The sequence below is a fragment of the Toxorhynchites rutilus genome, chromosome 2 (genome assembly GCF_029784135.1).
Source record: "Toxorhynchites rutilus septentrionalis strain SRP chromosome 2, ASM2978413v1, whole genome shotgun sequence".
Classification (NCBI taxonomy): Eukaryota; Metazoa; Arthropoda; class Insecta; order Diptera; family Culicidae; genus Toxorhynchites; species Toxorhynchites rutilus.
In genome coordinates this window covers 189,358,555-189,377,242 of record NC_073745.1, presented here as the reverse complement: position 1 = coordinate 189,377,242, position 18,688 = coordinate 189,358,555, and the positions used below count along the sequence as shown (strand labels likewise).

At 35.1% G+C, this 18,688-nt stretch overlaps 4 protein-coding genes and 2 long non-coding RNA genes across 11 annotated transcripts in view; 5 read left to right on the top strand and 1 right to left on the bottom strand.

Annotated features, from left to right (window-relative positions):
• LOC129771638 (helicase domino) overlaps positions 1–18,688 on the bottom strand; it is a 79,577-nt gene that overhangs the window by 38,572 nt on the left and 22,317 nt on the right. The window lies entirely within an intron of this gene.
• Positions 4,847–6,410, top strand: LOC129771647 (uncharacterized). Its single transcript, XR_008742435.1, has 3 exons — positions 4,847–5,316; positions 5,374–6,269; positions 6,334–6,410. It is a non-coding gene; the product is annotated as an uncharacterized LOC129771647 (long non-coding RNA).
• Positions 7,764–9,635, top strand: LOC129771639 (uncharacterized). 2 transcript variants are annotated; one of them, XM_055775502.1, is made up of 5 exons: positions 7,764–7,970; positions 8,341–8,494; positions 8,552–8,806; positions 9,369–9,446; positions 9,511–9,635. In XM_055775502.1, the coding sequence occupies exons 2-5, from the start codon at positions 8,375–8,377 to the stop codon at positions 9,607–9,609; spliced, it is 552 nt and encodes a 183-aa protein (XP_055631477.1). In that variant the 5' UTR covers positions 7,764–7,970; positions 8,341–8,374; the 3' UTR covers positions 9,610–9,635. The 2 variants fall into 2 exon arrangements, with proteins under 2 accessions (XP_055631477.1, XP_055631478.1); XM_055775503.1 differs by having other exon boundaries at positions 7,764–8,031; positions 8,293–8,494.
• Positions 11,515–12,810, top strand: LOC129771640 (uncharacterized). The gene is made up of 4 exons (XM_055775505.1): positions 11,515–11,667; positions 11,726–11,980; positions 12,544–12,621; positions 12,686–12,810. Exons 1-4 carry the CDS (start codon positions 11,548–11,550, stop codon positions 12,782–12,784), a joined length of 552 nt encoding a protein of 183 aa, XP_055631480.1. The 5' UTR covers positions 11,515–11,547; the 3' UTR covers positions 12,785–12,810.
• On the top strand, positions 14,116–15,987 carry LOC129771646 (uncharacterized). Its single transcript, XR_008742434.1, has 4 exons — positions 14,116–14,322; positions 14,693–14,846; positions 14,904–15,798; positions 15,863–15,987. It is a non-coding gene; the product is annotated as an uncharacterized LOC129771646 (long non-coding RNA).
• On the top strand, positions 17,293–18,440 carry LOC129771642 (uncharacterized). Of its 3 annotated transcripts, none has more exons than XM_055775511.1 (3): positions 17,293–17,499; positions 17,818–18,023; positions 18,081–18,440. In XM_055775511.1, the coding sequence occupies exons 2-3, from the start codon at positions 17,904–17,906 to the stop codon at positions 18,432–18,434; spliced, it is 474 nt and encodes a 157-aa protein (XP_055631486.1). In that variant the 5' UTR covers positions 17,293–17,499; positions 17,818–17,903; the 3' UTR covers positions 18,435–18,440. The 3 variants fall into 3 exon arrangements, with proteins under 3 accessions (XP_055631486.1, XP_055631485.1, XP_055631484.1); XM_055775509.1 differs by having other exon boundaries at positions 17,294–17,499; positions 17,870–18,023; XM_055775510.1 differs by having other exon boundaries at positions 17,293–18,023.

The following is an 18,688-nucleotide window of genomic DNA, read 5'->3' as shown; positions in this document are numbered from 1 at the left end:
GCAGTTACTGAAGCAGATCATGCAAGCGAATCCATGAGAGCAGAGAGCATTTCCGGAGATTTTTTTAAATATGTTAATTGAAGTCCAATAAATTATTTTCATTTTAATTTTTGTTCGAAAAATTAATTTAATATTTTTAAAATAAATTTGATAGTTTTAAAATTATTTTTTAATATGTGTTTGATTCTGCTTCATTGCAGGTATTCACGCGTGTCCAAAGTCCACTTTTGTGTTTTCTTTGTTCTGTTTTATATGCATAGTGTTATAATTGTTAATATGACAAAATTATCTGTGCGAATGGTCGTTACATCAATCTTAGGCACTCCATTGAGTATCTCCAAATCAGCATTTTCCAATGCTAGATGTTAGGGAACTTTATAGTTTAAAGATTTATACTTATGGCTATTATAAACACAATGCTTTTCGAGCTCCAACTTTAAAGTATTTTTTGGCAAACATAATTGACCGATTTGCCCATCGCACAGAACAAATAATTTCACTACTGAAACACTAGAAGAAATTTAATCAAAAAAATAATTTGTCCCCGAAATCAACACTGTAATATTTGAGAAACATCCTATCATATTCCATTGCGCGCCTAAACGTATGCAATGTTGTATTGAATTTATATACAACATATATAAATTACGCACGACTATGAAAAATAGCTCAAATTTAGAATAAGACTCAGAAATGCTTGAAATTCGAGCACTAATCAACCCCCATTTTGCAGTTTTGAATAAAAGTTTTGGGTCACCGTGTAGGTGCACAACTAGTCAATTTACTCACAAGACGCCACTGCATTCAAGACGTGTTTTTTCGGCATAATATTCTCAACTAAGGACTGCTAATAAAAATAACGCGAGCAATACCTACGTTAAGGAGGCAAAAGTTCCACTAGGATCTACATTTCAACTATTAACTACAATTTTTTCAAAGATACGAAAGTTTTCATTGGAAGCCATAAGAAAACCATAAGAGGTAAGAATATGAATTACTGAACCAATCAGTATGTGGAAGCTAAAGCAAACAGTTACATCTCTAAAAGATTGCGCTGGCGTAGACAATGTTACGAAGGGAGTGATGATTGATTCATTGATTGTAATTGCGAACCAACCACGTCTTATAGTGAACGGGTTTCTTCAGCATGGTATGTTCCCAGAAGCATGGAAGAAGACGGGGGTGATTCCTATACCAAAACTACCGAAATCAACGAAGCCAGATCGATAAACATATTGCCGCTTTACAAAAAGGTTTCGGAGACGATTGTAAACAGTCGATAACGTATGTGGAACGTATCGGAACACTATCGGAAGAGCAATTCGGTTTCCGGATTGAACACCAGAGCACGCGCGACATAATCATCATGTCGCGAATTAACATCCTCACCGGTTTGACATACAAAAGCTAACCAGAACAACAAACAATTGGTCCAAGCAAAGAATCGCGGCTCTTCAAAATAACACTTATTGAACACCTTATGGTTACTAGTTCTCAACTGTTATTTTACACTAGAAATATTCACCAAGAGAAACGTCTCTTTGGCTCTTCCATTTCATAGATTCCTTCTTGGTCGACAATGCTTTATTCCGAGCGATAAGGTTGAATGCCATTTTGAGGTAATTCTTCCGAAAACTGTGCAAGCATTTTGCAACACACCCACAAAAATGGATTCACTAGGTTCGGCAGTTTCCATAAAGATGATTCTTGTTCATTTCAATTTTCCATTGAAGAAGATGAATTCTACCATACTCAATAAAGCTGCAAGAAATTATATTTAAAGCTTGAAACTAGTTAATAATTAACTTAATTTACATACCATCACCAGAATCACAACAAAATCATCTTGCACATGACATAACATACAATGTCATGGTGACGAAAAAACAATGAAGACCCGATTTCATTTCCTAATTACTAATTCGATCTAAGCAAGCTTTTTTTTGTGCAATACGTTTTCTCACTGAGGTTTATACTTTGAAGATTGAAGCAAGTATAAATCCCATCACCATTCAATATGCAGCGAGCGGCATTCACGTCCAAGATTCCCACCGGGTCGTTAGTTCCAAAACGCTCTTTGGCCAACCGGGAACCCGGAGTGCATGGAGAATCGAATGGAAAACGCTCCGTCATCAAGGTAACAAAAATTATTTCTAAGTGTGTTGTATGATACTAACAAAACTCTTTTTTGCAGCCAATTTTAAAGCCAAACCAGATGCAGCAGTGGAACGAGCGAATGATTGAAGATGAAACGCCTCCACCTCTGGTTCCCAGTGAAGTAATTCTCGTTGATGATGACGAGGATTTGTTCGACTGGGAGCCATTGGATGCAACGGAGATGGAGATGGCGGTGTTCCAGAGAATGAAGTTTGAGAGAGATCTTCGGAAGGCGCAAGCAGAGAATATCAAACTGCGGCAAGAAAATCAACGACTGAAAGCAACAAAAGGGGTAAGTTTTCTCAATCGTTGTCGTTTTGAATCCTTACTATTAATGATAGGCGAGATAGCGGAATCAATTTTATGTTATGGTTTTTGGTTATTGTTGTGAGTTGTTATTGTAGTCTTTATTTTTGTTCGTTTGTTGCATTCAGTTTTAATATATTTCTGTATTTTGTTGTGGTTTTTTATTCAGATTTCTGTATTGTGGTTTTAGATTTTTCCTTTGTTGATTTTGATTGATTAGTTGTAGTGATGTTTTTTTTGTAGCCTCTGCTTTTATTATGTATTTTACTTAGAGTTCTACATTGTGGTTTTAGTTGATTTATTTTCGTTTTTGTTTTCATTGTAGGTTTTTTTTATTATTTGTTCTGTTATCGTTTTCTGTGTATTGTTGAACTTTACATTATTTAATGTTGCGATGTTTGATGCCATTTTTTATATATTCCATGGTATATTTACAATAACCCGTTTGATGATAATAATTTTCTTGAATCATGCTTTATACTATATTTGATTGTGTTGTTTTTTTTCGTTGATAACTTTATTAATATATTTTTTCTTGCGTTTTTTTGAGTATTTGCGAGCCTCCAAGGCGAATCTCCTGTCCATAGTTGGACCTACTGGATTCCCTATAGTACTGATGAAATATGATGTGAGTATTTATTCCAGAGTAATATGATTTGCAAATTTTTAACATTATTATTCATTTCTCACAGATGAGATACCAGAACGAAGCAGTTACTGAAGCAGATCATGCAAGCGAATCCATGAGAGCAGAGAGCATTTCCGGAGATTTTTTTAAATATGTTAATTGAAGTCCAATAAATTATTTTCATTTTAATTTTTGTTCGAAAAATTAATTTAATATTTTTAAAATAAATTTGATAGTTTTAAAATTATTTTTTAATATGTGTTTGATTCTGCTTCATTGCAGGTATTCACGCGTGTCCAAAGTCCACTTTTGTGTTTTCTTTGTTCTGTTTTATATGCATAGTGGTATAATTGTTAATATGACAAAATTATCTGTGCGAATGGTCGTTACATCAATCTTAGGCACTCCATTGAGTATCTCCAAATCAGCATTTTCCAATGCTAGATGTGAGGGAACTTTATAGTTTAAAGATTTATACTTATGGCTATTATAAACACAATGCTTTTCGAGCTCCAACTTTAAAGTATTTTTTGGCAAACATAATTGACCGATTTGCCCATCGCACAGAACAAATAATTTCACTACTGAAACACTAGAAGAAATTTAATCAAAAAAATAATTTGTCCCCGAAATCAACACTGTAATATTTGAGAAACATCCTATCATATTCCATTGCGCGCCTAAACGTATGCAATGTTGTATTGAATTTATATACAACATATATAAATTACGCACGACTATGAAAAATAGCTCAAATTTAGAATAAGACTCAGAAATGCTTGAAATTCGAGCACTAATCAACCCCCATTTTGCAGTTTTGAATAAAAGTTTTGGGTCACCGTGTAGGTGCACAACTAGTCAATTTACTCACAAGACGCCACTGCATTCAAGACGTGTTTTTTCGGCATAATATTCTCAACTAAGGACTGCTAATAAAAATAACGCGAGCAATACCTACGTTAAGGAGGCAAAAGTTCCACTAGGATCTACATTTCAACTATTAACTACTATTTTTTCAAAGATACGAAAGTTTTCATTGGAAGCCATAAGAAAACCATAAGAGGTAAGAATATGAATTACTGAACCAATCAGTATGTGGAAGCTAAAGCAAACAATTACATCTCTAAAAGATTGCGCTGGCGTAGACAATGTTACGAAGGGAGTGATGATTGATTCATTGATTGTAATTGCGAACCAACCACGTCTTATAGTGAACGGGTTTCTTCAGCATGGTATGTTCCCAGAAGCATGGAAGAAGACGGGGGTGATTCCTATACCAAAACTACCGAAATCAACGAAGCCAGATCGATAAACATATTGCCGCTTTACAAAAAGGTTTTGGAGACGATTGTAAACAGTCGTTAACGTATGTGGAACGTATCGGAACACTATCGGAAGAGCAATTCGGTTTCCGGATTGAACACCAGAGCACGCGCGACATAATCATCATGTCGCGAATTAACATCTTCGCCGGTTTGACATACAAAAGCTAACCAGAACAACAAACAATTGGTCCAAGCAAAGAATCGCGGCTCTTCAAAATAACACTTATTGAACACCTTATGGTTACTAGTTCGCAACTGTTATTTTACACTAGAAATATTCACCAAGAGAAACGTCTCTTTGGCTCTTCCATTTCATAGATTCCTTCTTGGTCGACAATGCTTTATTCCGAGCGATATGGTTGAATGCCTTTTTGAGGTAATTCTACCGAAAACTGTGTAAGCATTTTGCAACACACCCACAAAAATGGATTCACTAGGTTCGGCAGTTTCCATAAAGATGATTCTTGCTGTGTTCATTTCAATTTTCCATTGAAGAAGATGAATTCTACCATACTCAATAAAGCTGCAAGAAATTATATTTAAAGCTTGAAACTAGTTAATAATTAACTTAATTTACATACCATCACCAGAATCACAACAAAATCATCTTGCACATGACATAACATACAATGTCATGGTGACGAAAAAACAATGAAGACCCGATTTCATTTCCTAATTACTAATTCGATCTAAGCAAGCTTTTTGTTTGTGCAATACGTTTTCTCACTGAGGTTTATACTTTGAAGATTGAAGCAAGTATAAATCCCATCACCATTCAATATGCAGCGAGCGGCATTCACGTCCAAGATTCCCACCGGGTCGTTAGTCCCAAAACGCTCTTTGGCCAACCGGGAACCCGGAGTGCATGGAGAATCGAATGGAAAACGCTCCGTCATCAAGGTAACAAAAATTATTTCTGAGTGTGTTGTATGATACTAACAAAACTCTTTTTTGCAGCCAATTTTAAAGCCAAACCAGATGCAGCAGTGGAACGAGCGAATGATTGAAGATGAAACGCCTCCACCTCTGGTTCCCAGTGAAGTAATTCTCGTTGATGATGACGAGGATTTGTTCGACTGGGAGCCATTGGATGCAACGGAGATGGAGATGGCGGTGTTCCAGAGAATGAAGTTTGAGAGAGATCTTCGGAAGGCGCAAGCAGAGAATATCAAACTGCGGCAGGAAAATCAACGACTGAAAGCAACAAAAGGGGTAAGTTTTCTCAATCGTTGTCGTTTTGAATCCTTACTATTAATGATAGGCGAGATAGCGGAATCAATTTTATGTTATGGTTTTTGGTTATTGTTGTGAGTTGTTATTGTAGTCTTTATTTTTGTTCGTTTGTTGCATTCAGTTTTAATATATTTCTGTATTTTGTTGTGGTTTTTTATTCAGATTTCTGTATTGTGGTTTTAGATTTTTCCTTTGTTGATTTTGATTGATTAGTTGTAGTGATGTTTTTTTTTGTAGCCTCTGCTTTTATTATGTTTTTTACTTAGAGTTCTACATTGTGGTTTTAGTTGATTTATTTTCGTTTTTGTTTTCATTGTAGGTTTTTTTTATTATTTGTTCTGTTATCGTTTTCTGTGTATTGTTGAACTTTACATTATTTAATGTTGCGATGTTTGATGCCATTTTTTATATATTTCATGGTATATTTACAATAACCCGTTTGATGATAATAATTTTCTTGAATCATGCTTTATACTATATTTGATTGTTTTGTTTTTCTGTTGATAACTTTATTAATATATTTTTTCTTGCGTTTTTTTGAGTATTTGCGAGCCTCCAAGGCGAATCTCCTGTCCATAGTTGGACCTACTGGATTCCCTATAGTACTGATGAAATATGTCGTGAGTATTTATTCCAGAGTAATATGATTTGCAAATTTTTAACATTATTATTCATTTCTCACAGATGAGATACCAAAACGAAGCAGTTACTGAAGCAGATCATGCAAGCGAATCCATGAGAGCAGAGAGCATTTCCGGAGATTTTTTTAAATATGTTAATTGAGGTCCAATAAATTATTTTCATTTTAATTTTTGTTCGAAAAATTAATTTAATATTTTTAAAATAAATTTGATAGTTTTAAAATTATTTTTTAATATGTGTTTGATTCTGCTTCATTGCAGGTATTCACGCGTGTCCAAAGTCCACTTTTGTGTTTTCTTTGTTCTGTTTTATATGCATAGTGTTATAATTGTTAATATGACAAAATTATCTGTGCGAATGGTCGTTACATCAATCTTAGGCACTCCATTGAGTATCTCCAAATCAGCATTTTCCAATGCTAGATGTTAGGGAACTTTATAGTTTAAAGATTTATACTTATGGCTATTATAAACACAATGCTTTTCGAGCTCCAACTTTAAAGTATTTTTTGGAAAACATAATTGACCGATTTGCCCATCGCACAGAACAAATAATTTCACTACTGAAACACTAGAAGAAATTTAATCAAAAAAATAATTTGTCCCCGAAATCAACACTGTAATATTTGAGAAACATCCTATCATATTCCATTGCGCGCCTAAACGTATGCAATGTTGTATTGAATTTATATACAACATATATAAATTACGCACGACTATGAAAAATAGCTCAAATTTAGAATAAGACTCAGAAATGCTTGAAATTCGAGCACTAATCAACCCCCATTTTGCAGTTTTGAATAAAAGTTTTGGGTCACCGTGTAGGTGCACAACTAGTCAATTTACTCACAAGACGCCACTGCATTCAAGACGTGTTTTTTCGGCGTAATATTCTCAACTAAGGACTGCTAATAAAAATAACGCGAGCAATACCTACGTTAAGGAGGCAAAAGTTCCACTAGGATCTACATTTCAACTATTAACTACTATTTTTTCAAAGATACGAAAGTTTTCATTGGAAGCCATAAGAAAACCATAAGAGGTAAGAATATGAATTACTGAACCAATCAGTATGTGGAAGCTAAAGCAAACAGTTACATCTCTCAAAGATTGCGCTGACGTAGACAATGTTACGAAGGGAGTGATGATTGATTCATTGATTGTAATTGCGAACCAACCACGTCTTATAGTGAACGGGTTTCTTCAGCATGGTATGTTCCCAGAAGCATGGAAGAAGACGGGGGTGATTCCTATACCAAAACTACCGAAATCAACGAAGCCAGATCGATAAACATATTGCCGCTTTACAAAAAGGTTTCGGAGACGATTGTAAACAGTCGATAACGTATGTGGAACGTATCGGAACACTATCGGAAGAGCAATTCGGTTTCCGGATTGAACACCAGAGCACGCGCGACATTATCATCATGTCGCGAATTAACATCTTCGCCGGTTTGACATACTAAAGCTAACCAGAACAACAAACAATTGGTCCAAGCAAAGAATCGCGGCTCTTCAAAATAACACTTATTGAACACCTTATGGTTACTAGTTCGCAACTGTTATTTTACACTAGAAATATTCACCAAGAGAAACGTCTCTTTGGCTCTTCCATTTCATAGATTCCTTCTTGGTCGACAATGCTTTATTCCGAGCGATAAGGTTGAATGCCATTTTGAGGTAATTCTTCCGAAAACTGTGCAAGCATTTTGCAACACACCCACAAAAATGGATTCACTAGGTTCGGCAGTTTCCATAAAGATGATTCTTGCTGTGTTCACTTCAATTTTCCATTGAAAAAGATGAATTCTACCATACTCAATAAAGCTGCAAGAAATTATATTTAAAGCTTGAAACTAGTTAATAATTAACTTAATTTACATACCATCACCAGAATCACAACAAAATCATCTTGCACATGACATAACATACAATGTCATGGTGACGAAAAAACAATGAAGACCCGATTTCATTTCCTAATTACTAATTCGATCTAAGCAAGCTTTTTGTTTGTGCAATACGTTTTCTCACTGAGGTTTATACTTTGAAGATTGAAGCAAGTATAAATCCCATCACCATTCAATATGCAGCGAGCGGCATTCACGTCCAAGATTCCCACCGGGTCGTTAGTCCCAAAACGCTCTTTGGCCAACCGGGAACCCGGAGTGCATGGAGAATCGAATGGAAAACGCTCCGTCATCAAGGTAACAAAAATTATTTCTGAGTGTGTTGTATGATACTAACAAAACTCTTTTTTGCAGCCAATTTTAAAGCCAAACCAGATGCAGCAGTGGAACGAGCGAATGATTGAAGATGAAACGCCTCCACCTCTGGTTCCCAGTGAAGTAATTCTCGTTGATGATGACGAGGATTTGTTCGACTGGGAGCCATTGGATGCAACGGAGATGGAGATGGCGGTGTTCCAGAGAATGAAGTTTGAGAGAGATCTTCGGAAGGCGCAAGCAGAGAATATCAAACTGCGGCAGGAAAATCAACGACTGAAAGCAACAAAAGGGGTAAGTTTTCTCAATCGTTGTCGTTTTGAATCCTTACTATTAATGATAGGCGAGATAGCGGAATCAATTTTATGTTATGGTTTTTGGTTATTGTTGTGAGTTGTTATTGTAGTCTTTATTTTTGTTCGTTTGTTGCATTCAGTTTTAATATATTTCTGTATTTTGTTGTGGTTTTTTATTCAGATTTCTGTATTGTGGTTTTAGATTTTTCCTTTGTTGATTTTGATTGATTAGTTGTAGTGATGTTTTTTTTGTAGCCTCTGCTTTTATTATGTTTTTTACTTAGAGTTCTACATTGTGGTTTTAGTTGATTTATTTTCGTTTTTGTTTTCATTGTAGGTTTTTTTTATTATTTGTTCTGTTATCGTTTTCTGTGTATTGTTGAACTCTACATTATTTAATGTTGCGATGTTTGATGCCATTTTTTATATATTTCATGGTATATTTACAATAACCCGTTTGATGATAATAATTTTCTTGAATCATGCTTTATACTATATTTGATTGTTTTGTTTTTCTGTTGATAACTTTATTAATATATTTTTTCTTGCGTGTTTTTGAGTATTTGCGAGCCTCCAAGGCGAATCTCCTGTCCATAGTTGGACCTACTGGATTCCCTATAGTACTGATGAAATATGTCGTGAGTATTTATTCCAGAGTAATATGATTTGCAAATTTTTAACATTATTATTCATTTCTCACAGATGAGATACCAAAACGAAGCAGTTACTGAAGCAGATCATGCAAGCGAATCCATGAGAGCAGAGAGCATTTCCGGAGATTTTTTTAAATATGTTAATTGAAGTCCAATAAATTATTTTCATTTTAATTTTTGTTCGAAAAATTAATTTAATATTTTTAAAATAAATTTGATAGTTTTAAAATTATTTTTTAATATGTGTTTGATTCTGCTTCATTGCAGGTATTCACGCGTGTCCAAAGTCCACTTTTGTGTTTTCTTTGTTCTGTTTTATATGCATAGTGTTATAATTGTTAATATGACCAAATTATCTGTGCGAATGGTCGTTACATCAATCTTAGGCACTCCATTGAGTATCTCCAAATCAGCATTTTCCAATGCTAGATGTTAGGGAACTTTATAGTTTAAAGATTTATACTTATGGCTATTATAAACACAATGCTTTTCGAGCTCCAACTTTAAAGTATTTTTTGGAAAACATAATTGACCGATTTGCCCATCGCACAGAACAAATAATTTCACTACTGAAACACTAGAAGAAATTTAATCAAAAAAATAATTTGTCCCCGAAATCAACACTGTAATATTTGAGAAACATCCTATCATATTCCATTGCGCGCCTAAACGTATGCAATGTTGTATTGAATTTATATACAACATATATAAATTACGCACGACTATGAAAAATAGCTCAAATTTAGAAAAAGACTCAGAAATGCTTGAAATTCGAGCACTAATCAACCCCCATTTTGCAGTTTTGAATAAAAGTTTTGGGTCACCGTGTAGGTGCACAACTAGTCAATTTACTCACAAGACGCCACTGCATTCAAGACGTGTTTTTTCGGCGTAATATTCTCAACTAAGGACTGCTAATAAAAATAACGCGAGCAATACCTACGTTAAGGAGGCAAAAGTTCCACTAGGATCTACATTTCAACTATTAACTACTATTTTTTCAAAGATGCGAAAGTTTTCATTGGAAGCCATAAGAAAACCATAAGAGGTAAGAATATGAATTACTGAACCAATCAGTATGTGGAAGCTAAAGCAAACAGTTACATCTCTAAAAGATTGCGCTGACGTAGACAATGTTACGAAGGGAGTGATGATTGATTCATTGATTGTAATTGCGAACCAACCACGTCTTATAGTGAACGGGTTTCTTCAGCATGGTATGTTCCCAGAAGCATGGAAGAAGACGGGGGTGATTCCTATACCAAAACTACCGAAATCAACGAAGCCAGATCGATAAACATATTGCCGCTTTACAAAAAGGTTTCGGAGACGATTGTAAACAGTCGATAACGTATGTGGAACGTATCGGAACACTATCGGAAGAGCAATTCGGTTTCCGGATTGAACACCAGAGCACGCGCGACATTATCATCATGTCGCGAATTAACATCTTCGCCGGTTTGACATACAAAAGCTTACCAGAAGTACAAACAAATGGTCCAAGCAAAGAATCGCGGCTCTTCAAAATAACACTTAATGAACACCTTGTGGTTGCTAGCACGCAACTGTTATTTAACACTAGAAGTATTCGCCAAGAGAAATATCTCTTTGGCTCTTCCATTTCATTGATTCTTCCTTCGCCGAACAATTCCTTATTCCGAGCGATATGGATGAATACAATTTTAAGATAATTCTTCCGAAAACTGTTTGAGCACTTTGCAACACACCCACAAAATATGGATTTACTGGGTTCGGCAGTTTCATTGAAGATTCTTGCTATGTTCATTCCAATTTTCCATTGAAGATGAATTCCACCATGCTCAATAAAGCTGCAAGAAATTATACTAAAAGCTTGAAACTAATTAATAAATAACTTATTTTGTATACCATCACCAGAATCACAACAAAATCAGCTTACACATGACATAAGATACAATGTCATGGTGACGAAAAAACAATGAAAACCCGATTTCATTCCCTAATTTCTAATTCAATCTAAGCAAGCTTTTTGTTTGTGCTATACGTTTTCTCACTGAGGTTTATACTTTGAAGATTGAAGCAAGTATAAATCCCATCACCATTCAATATGCAGCAAGCGGCATTCACGTCCAAGATTCCCACCGGGTCGTTAGTCCCAAAACGCTCTTTGGCCAACCGGGAACCTGGAGTGCATGGAGAATCGAATGGAAAACGCTCCGTCATCAAGGTAACAAAAATTATTTCTGAGTGTGTTGTATGATACTAACAAAATTTTTTTTTTGCAGCCAATTTTAAAGCCAAACCAGATGCAGCAGTGGAACGAGCGAATGATTGAAGATGAAACGCCTCCACCTCTGGTTCCCAGTGAAGTAATTCTCGTTGATGATGACGAGGATTTGTTCGACTGGGAGCCATTGGATGCAACGGAGATGGAGATGGCGGTGTTCCAGAGAATGAAGTTTGAGAGAGATCTTCGGAAGGCGCAAGCAGAGAATATCAAACTGCGGCAGGAAAATCAACGACTGAAAGCAACAAAAGGGGTAAGTTTTCTCAATCGTTGTCGTTTTGAATCCTTACTATTAATGATAGGCGAGATAGCGGAATCAATTTTATGTTATGGTTTTTGGTTATTGTTGTGAGTTGTTATTGTAGTCTTTATTTTTGTTCGTTTGTTGCATTCAGTTTTAATATATTTCTGTATTTTGTTGTGGTTTTTTATTCAGATTTCTGTATTGTGGTTTTAGATTTTTCCTTTGTTGATTTTGATTGATTAGTTGTAGTGATGTTTTTTTTGTAGCCTCTGCTTTTATTATGTTTTTTACTTAGAGTTCTACATTGTGGTTTTAGTTGATTTATTTTCGTTTTTGTTTTCATTGTAGGTTTTTTTTTATTATTTGTTCTGTTATCGTTTTCTGTGTATTGTTGAACTTTACATTATTTAATGTTGCGATGTTTGATGCCATTTTTTATATATTTCATGGTATATTTACAATAACCCGTTTGATGATAATAATTTTCTTGAATCATGCTTTATACTATATTTGATTGTTTTGTTTTTCTGTTAATAACTTTATTAATATATTTTTTCTTGCGTTTTTTTGAGTATTTGCGAGCCTCCAAGGCGAATCTCCTGTCCATAGTTGGACCTACTGGATTCCCTATAGTACTGATGAAATATGTCGTGAGTATTTATTCCAGAGTAATATGATTTGCAAATTTTTAACATTATTATTCATTTCTCACAGATGAGATACCAAAACGAAGCAGTTACTGAAGCAGATCATGCAAGCGAATCCATGAGAGCAGAGAGCATTTCCGGAGATTTTTTTAAATATGTTAATTGAAGTCCAATAAATTATTTTCATTTTAATTTTTGTTCGAAAAATTAATTTAATATTTTTAAAATAAATTTGATAGTTTTAAAATTATTTTTTAATATGTGTTTGATTCTGCTTCATTGCAGGTATTCACGCGTGTCCAAAGTCCACTTTTGTGTTTTCTTTGTTCTGTTTTATATGCATAGTGTTATAATTGTTAATATGACAAAATTATCTGTGCGAATGGTCGTTACATCAATCTTAGGCACTCCATTGAGTATCTCCAAATCAGCATTTTCCAATGCTAGATGTTAGGGAACTTTATAGTTTAAAGATTTATACTTATGGCTATTATAAACACAATGCTTTTCGAGCTCCAACTTTAAAGTATTTTTTGGAAAACATAATTGACCGATTTGCCCATCGCACAGAACAAATAATTTCACTACTGAAACACTAGAAGAAATTTAATCAAAAAAATAATTTGTCCCCGAAATCAACACTGTAATATTTGAGAAACATCCTATCATATTCCATTGCGCGCCTAAACGTATGCAATGTTGTATTGAATTTATATACAACATATATAAATTACGCACGACTATGAAAAATAGCTCAAATTTAGAATAAGACTCAGAAATGCTTGAAATTCGAGCACTAATCAACCCCCATTTTGCAGTTTTGAATAAAAGTTTTGGGTCACCGTGTAGGTGCACAACTAGTCAATTTACTCACAAGACGCCACTGCATTCAAGACGTGTTTTTTCGGCGTAATATTCTCAAATAAGGACTGCTAATAAAAATAACGCGAGCAATACCTACGTTAAGGAGGCAAAAGTTCCACTAGGATCTACATTTCAACTATTAACTACTATTTTTTCAAAGATACGAAAGTTTTCATTGGAAGCCATAAGAAAACCATAAGAGGTAAGAATATGAATTACTGAACCAATCAGTATGTGGAAGCTAAAGCAAACAGTTACATCTCTAAAAGATTGCGCTGACGTAGACAATGTTACGAAGGGAGTGATGATTGATTCATTGATTGTAATTGCGAACCAACCACGTCTTATAGTGAACGGGTTTCTTCAGCATGGTATGTTCCCAGAAGCATGGAAGAAGACGGGGGTGATTCCTATACCAAAACTACCGAAATCAACGAAGCCAGATCGATAAACATATTGCCGCTTTACAAAAAGGTTTCGGAGACGATTGTAAACAGTCGATAACGTATGTGGAACGTATCGGAACACTATCGGAAGAGCAATTCGGTTTCCGGATTGAACACCAGAGCACGCGCGACATAATCATCGTGTCGCGAATTAACATCTTCGCCGGTTTGACATACTAAAGCTAACCAGAACAACAAACAATTGGTCCAAGCAAAGAATCGCGGCTCTTCAAAATAACACTTATTGAACACCTTATGGTTACTAGTTCGCAACTGTTATTTTACACTAGAAATATTCACCAAGAGAAACGTCTCTTTGGCTCTTCCATTTCATAGATTCCTTCTTGGTCGACAATGCTTTATTCCGAGCGATAAGGTTGAATGCCATTTTGAGGTAATTCTTCCGAAAACTGTGCAAGCATTTTGCAACACACCCACAAAAATGGATTCACTAGGTTCGGCAGTTTCCATAAAGATGATTCTTGCTGTGTTCATTTCAATTTTCCATTGAAGAAGATGAATTCTACCATACTCAATAAAGCTGCAAGAAATTATATTTAAAGCTTGAAACTAGTTAATAATTAACTTAATTTACATACCATCACCAGAATCACAACAAAATCATCTTGCACATGACATAACATACAATGTCATGGTGACGAAAACACAATGAAGACCCGATTTCATTTCCTAATTACTAATTCGATCTAAGCAAGCTTTTTGTTTGTGCAATACGTTTCCTCACTGAGGTTTATACTTTGAAGATTGAAGCAAGTATAAATCCCATCACCATTCAATATGCAGCGAGCGGCATTCACGTCCAAGATTCCCACCGGGTCGTTAGTCCCAAAACGCTCTTTGGCCAACCGGGAACCCGGAGTGCATGGAGAATCGAATGGAAAACGCTCCGTCATCAAGGTAACAAAAATTATTTCTGAGTGTGTTGTATGATACTAACAAAACTCTTTTTTGCAGCCAATTTTAAAGCCAAACCAGATGCAGCAGTGGAACGAGCGAATGATTGAAGATGAAACGCCTCCACCTCTGGTTCCCAGTGAAGTAATTCTCGTTGATGATGACGAGGATTTGTTCGACTGGGAGCCATTGGATGCAACGGAGATGGAGATGGCGGTGTTCCAGAGAATGAAGTTTGAGAGAAATCTTCGGAAGGCGCAAGCAGAGAATATCAAACTGCGGCAGGAAAATCAACGACTGAAAGCAACAAAAGGGGTAAGTTTTCTCAATCGTTGTCGTTTTGAATCCTTACTATTAATGATAGGCGAGATAGCGGAATCAATTTTATGTTATGGTTTTTGGTTATTGTTGTGAGTTGTTATTGTAGTCTTTATTTTTGTTCGTTTGTTGCATTCAGTTTTAATATATTTCTGTATTTTGTTGTGGTTTTTTATTCAGATTTCTGTATTGTGGTTTTAGATTTTTCCTTTGTTGATTTTGATTGATTAGTTGTAGTGATGTTTTTTTTGTAGCCTCTGCTTTTATTATGTTTTTTACTTAGAGTTCTACATTGTGGTTTTAGTTGATTTATTTTCGTTTTTGTTTTCATTGTAGGTTTTTTTTATTATTTGTTCTGTTATCGTTTTCTGTGTATTGTTGAACTCTACATTATTTAATGTTGCGATGTTTGATGCCATTTTTTATATATTTCATGGTATATTTACAATAACCCGTTTGATGATAATAATTTTCTTGAATCATGCTTTATACTATATTTGATTGTTTTGTTTTTCTGTTGATAACTTTATTAATATATTTTTTCTTGCGTTTTTTTGAGTATTTGCGAGCCTCCAAGGCGAATCTCCTGTCCATAGTTGGACCTACTGGATTCCCTATAGTACTGATGAAATATGTCGTGAGTATTTATTCCAGAGTAATATGATTTGCAAATTTTTAACATTATTATTCATTTCTCACAGATGAGATACCAAAACGAAGCAGTTACTGAAGCAGATCATGCAAGCGAATCCATGAGAGCAGAGAGCATTTCCGGAGATTTTTTTAAATATGTTAATTGAAGTCCAATAAATTATTTTCATTTTAATTTTTGTTCGAAAAATTAATTTAATATTTTTTAAATAAATTTGATAGTTTTAAAATTATTTTTTAATATGTGTTTGATTCTGCTTCATTGCAGGTATTCACGCGTGTCCAAAGTCCACTTTTGTGTTTTCTTTGTTCTGTTTTATATGCATAGTGTTATAATTGTTAATATGACAAAATTATCTGTGCGAATGGTCGTTACATCAATCTTAGGCACTCCATTGAGTATCTCCAAATCAGCATTTTCCAATGCTAGATGTTAGGGAACTTTATAGTTTAAAGATTTATACTTATGGCTATTATAAACACAATGCTTTTCGAGCTCCAACTTTAAAGTATTTTTTGGAAAACATAATTGACCGATTTGCCCATCGCACAGAACAAATAATTTCACTACTGAAACACTAGAAGAAATTTAATCAAAAAAATAATTTGTCCCCGAAATCAACACTGTAATATTTGAGAAACATCCTATCATATTCCATTGCGCGCCTAAACGTATGCAATGTTGTATTGAATTTATATACAACATATATAAATTACGCACGACTATGAAAAATAGCTCAAATTTAGAAAAAGACTCAGAAATGCTTGAAATTCGAGCACTAATCAACCCCCATTTTGCAGTTTTGAATAAAAGTTTTGGGTCACCGTGTAGGTGCACAACTAGTCAATTTACTCACAAGACGCCACTGCATTCAAGACGTGTTTTTTCGGCGTAATATTCTCAACTAAGGACTGCTAATAAAAATAACGCGAGCAATACCTACGTTAAGGAGGCAAAAGTTCCACTAGGATCTACATTTCAACTATTAACTACTATTTTTTCAAAGATGCGAAAGTTTTCATTGGAAGCCATAAGAAAACCATAAGAGGTAAGAATATGAATTACTGAACCAATCAGTATGTGGAAGCTAAAGCAAACAGTTACATCTCTAAAAGATTGCGCTGACGTAGACAATGTTACGAAGGGAGTGATGATTGATTCATTGATTGTAATTGCGAACCAACCACGTCTTATAGTGAACGGGTTTCTTCAGCATGGTATGTTCCCAGAAGCATGGAAGAAGACGGGGGTGATTCCTATACCAAAACTACCGAAATCAACGAAGCCAGATCGATAAACATATTGCCGCTTTACAAAAAGGTTTCGGAGACGATTGTAAACAGTCGATAACGTATGTGGAACGTATCGGAACACTATCGGAAGAGCAATTCGGTTTCCGGATTGAACACCAGAGCACGCGCGACATAATCATCGTGTCGCGAATTAACATCTTCGCCGGTTTGACATACTAAAGCTAACCAGAACAACAAACAATTGGTCCAAGCAAAGAATCGCGGCTCTTCAAAATAACACTTATTGAACACCTTATGGTTACTAGTTCGCAACTGTTATTTTACACTAGAAATATTCACCAAGAGAAACGTCTCTTTGGCTCTTCCATTTCATAGATTCCTTCTTGGTCGACAATGCTTTATTCCGAGCGATAAGGTTGAATGCCATTTTGAGGTAATTCTTCCGAAAACTGTGCAAGCATTTTGCAACACACCCACAAAAATGGATTCACTAGGTTCGGCAGTTTCCATAAAGATGATTCTTGCTGTGTTCATTTCAATTTTCCATTGAAGAAGATGAATTCTACCATACTCAATAAAGCTGCAAGAAATTATATTTAAAGCTTGAAACTAGTTAATAATTAACTTAATTTACATACCATCACCAGAATCACAACAAAATCATCTTGCACATGACATAACATACAATGTCATGGTGACGAAAACACAATGAAGACCCGATTTCATTTCCTAATTACTAATTCGATCTAAGCAAGCTTTTTGTTTGTGCAATACGTTTCCTCACTGAGGTTTATACTTTGAAGATTGAAGCAAGTATAAATCCCATCACCATTCAATATGCAGCGAGCGGCATTCACGTCCAAGATTCCCACCGGGTCGTTAGTCCCAAAACGCTCTTTGGCCAACCGGGAACCCGGAGTGCATGGAGAATCGAATGGAAAACGCTCCGTCATCAAGGTAACAAAAATTATTTCTGAGTGTGTTGTATGATACTAACAAAACTCTTTTTTGCAGCCAATTTTAAAGCCAAACCAGATGCAGCAGTGGAACGAGCGAATGATTGAAGATGAAACGCCTCCACCTCTGGTTCCCAGTGAAGTAATTCTCGTTGATGATGACGAGGATTTGTTCGACTGGGAGCCATTGGATGCAACGGAGATGGAGATGGCGGTGTTCCAGAGAATGAAGATTGAGAGAGATCTTCGGAAGGCGCAAGCAGAGAATATCAAACTGCGGCAGGAAAATCAACGACTGAAAGCAACAAAAGGGGTAAGTTTTCTCAATCGTTGTCGTTTTGAATCCTTACTATTAATGATAGGCGAGATAGCGGAATCAATTTTATGTTATGGTTTTTGGTTATTGTTGTGAGTTGTTATTGTAGTCTTTATTTTTGTTCGTTTCTTGCATTCAGTTTTAATATATTTCTGTATTTTGTTGTGGTTTTTTATTCAGATTTCTGTATTGTGGTTTTAGATTTTTCCTTTGTTGATTTTGATTGATTAGTTGTAGTGATGTTTTTTTTTGTAGCCTCTGCTTTTATTATGTATTTTACTTAGAGTTCTACATTGTGGTTTTAGTTGATTTATTTTCGTTTTTGTTTTCATTGTAGTTTTTTTTTTATT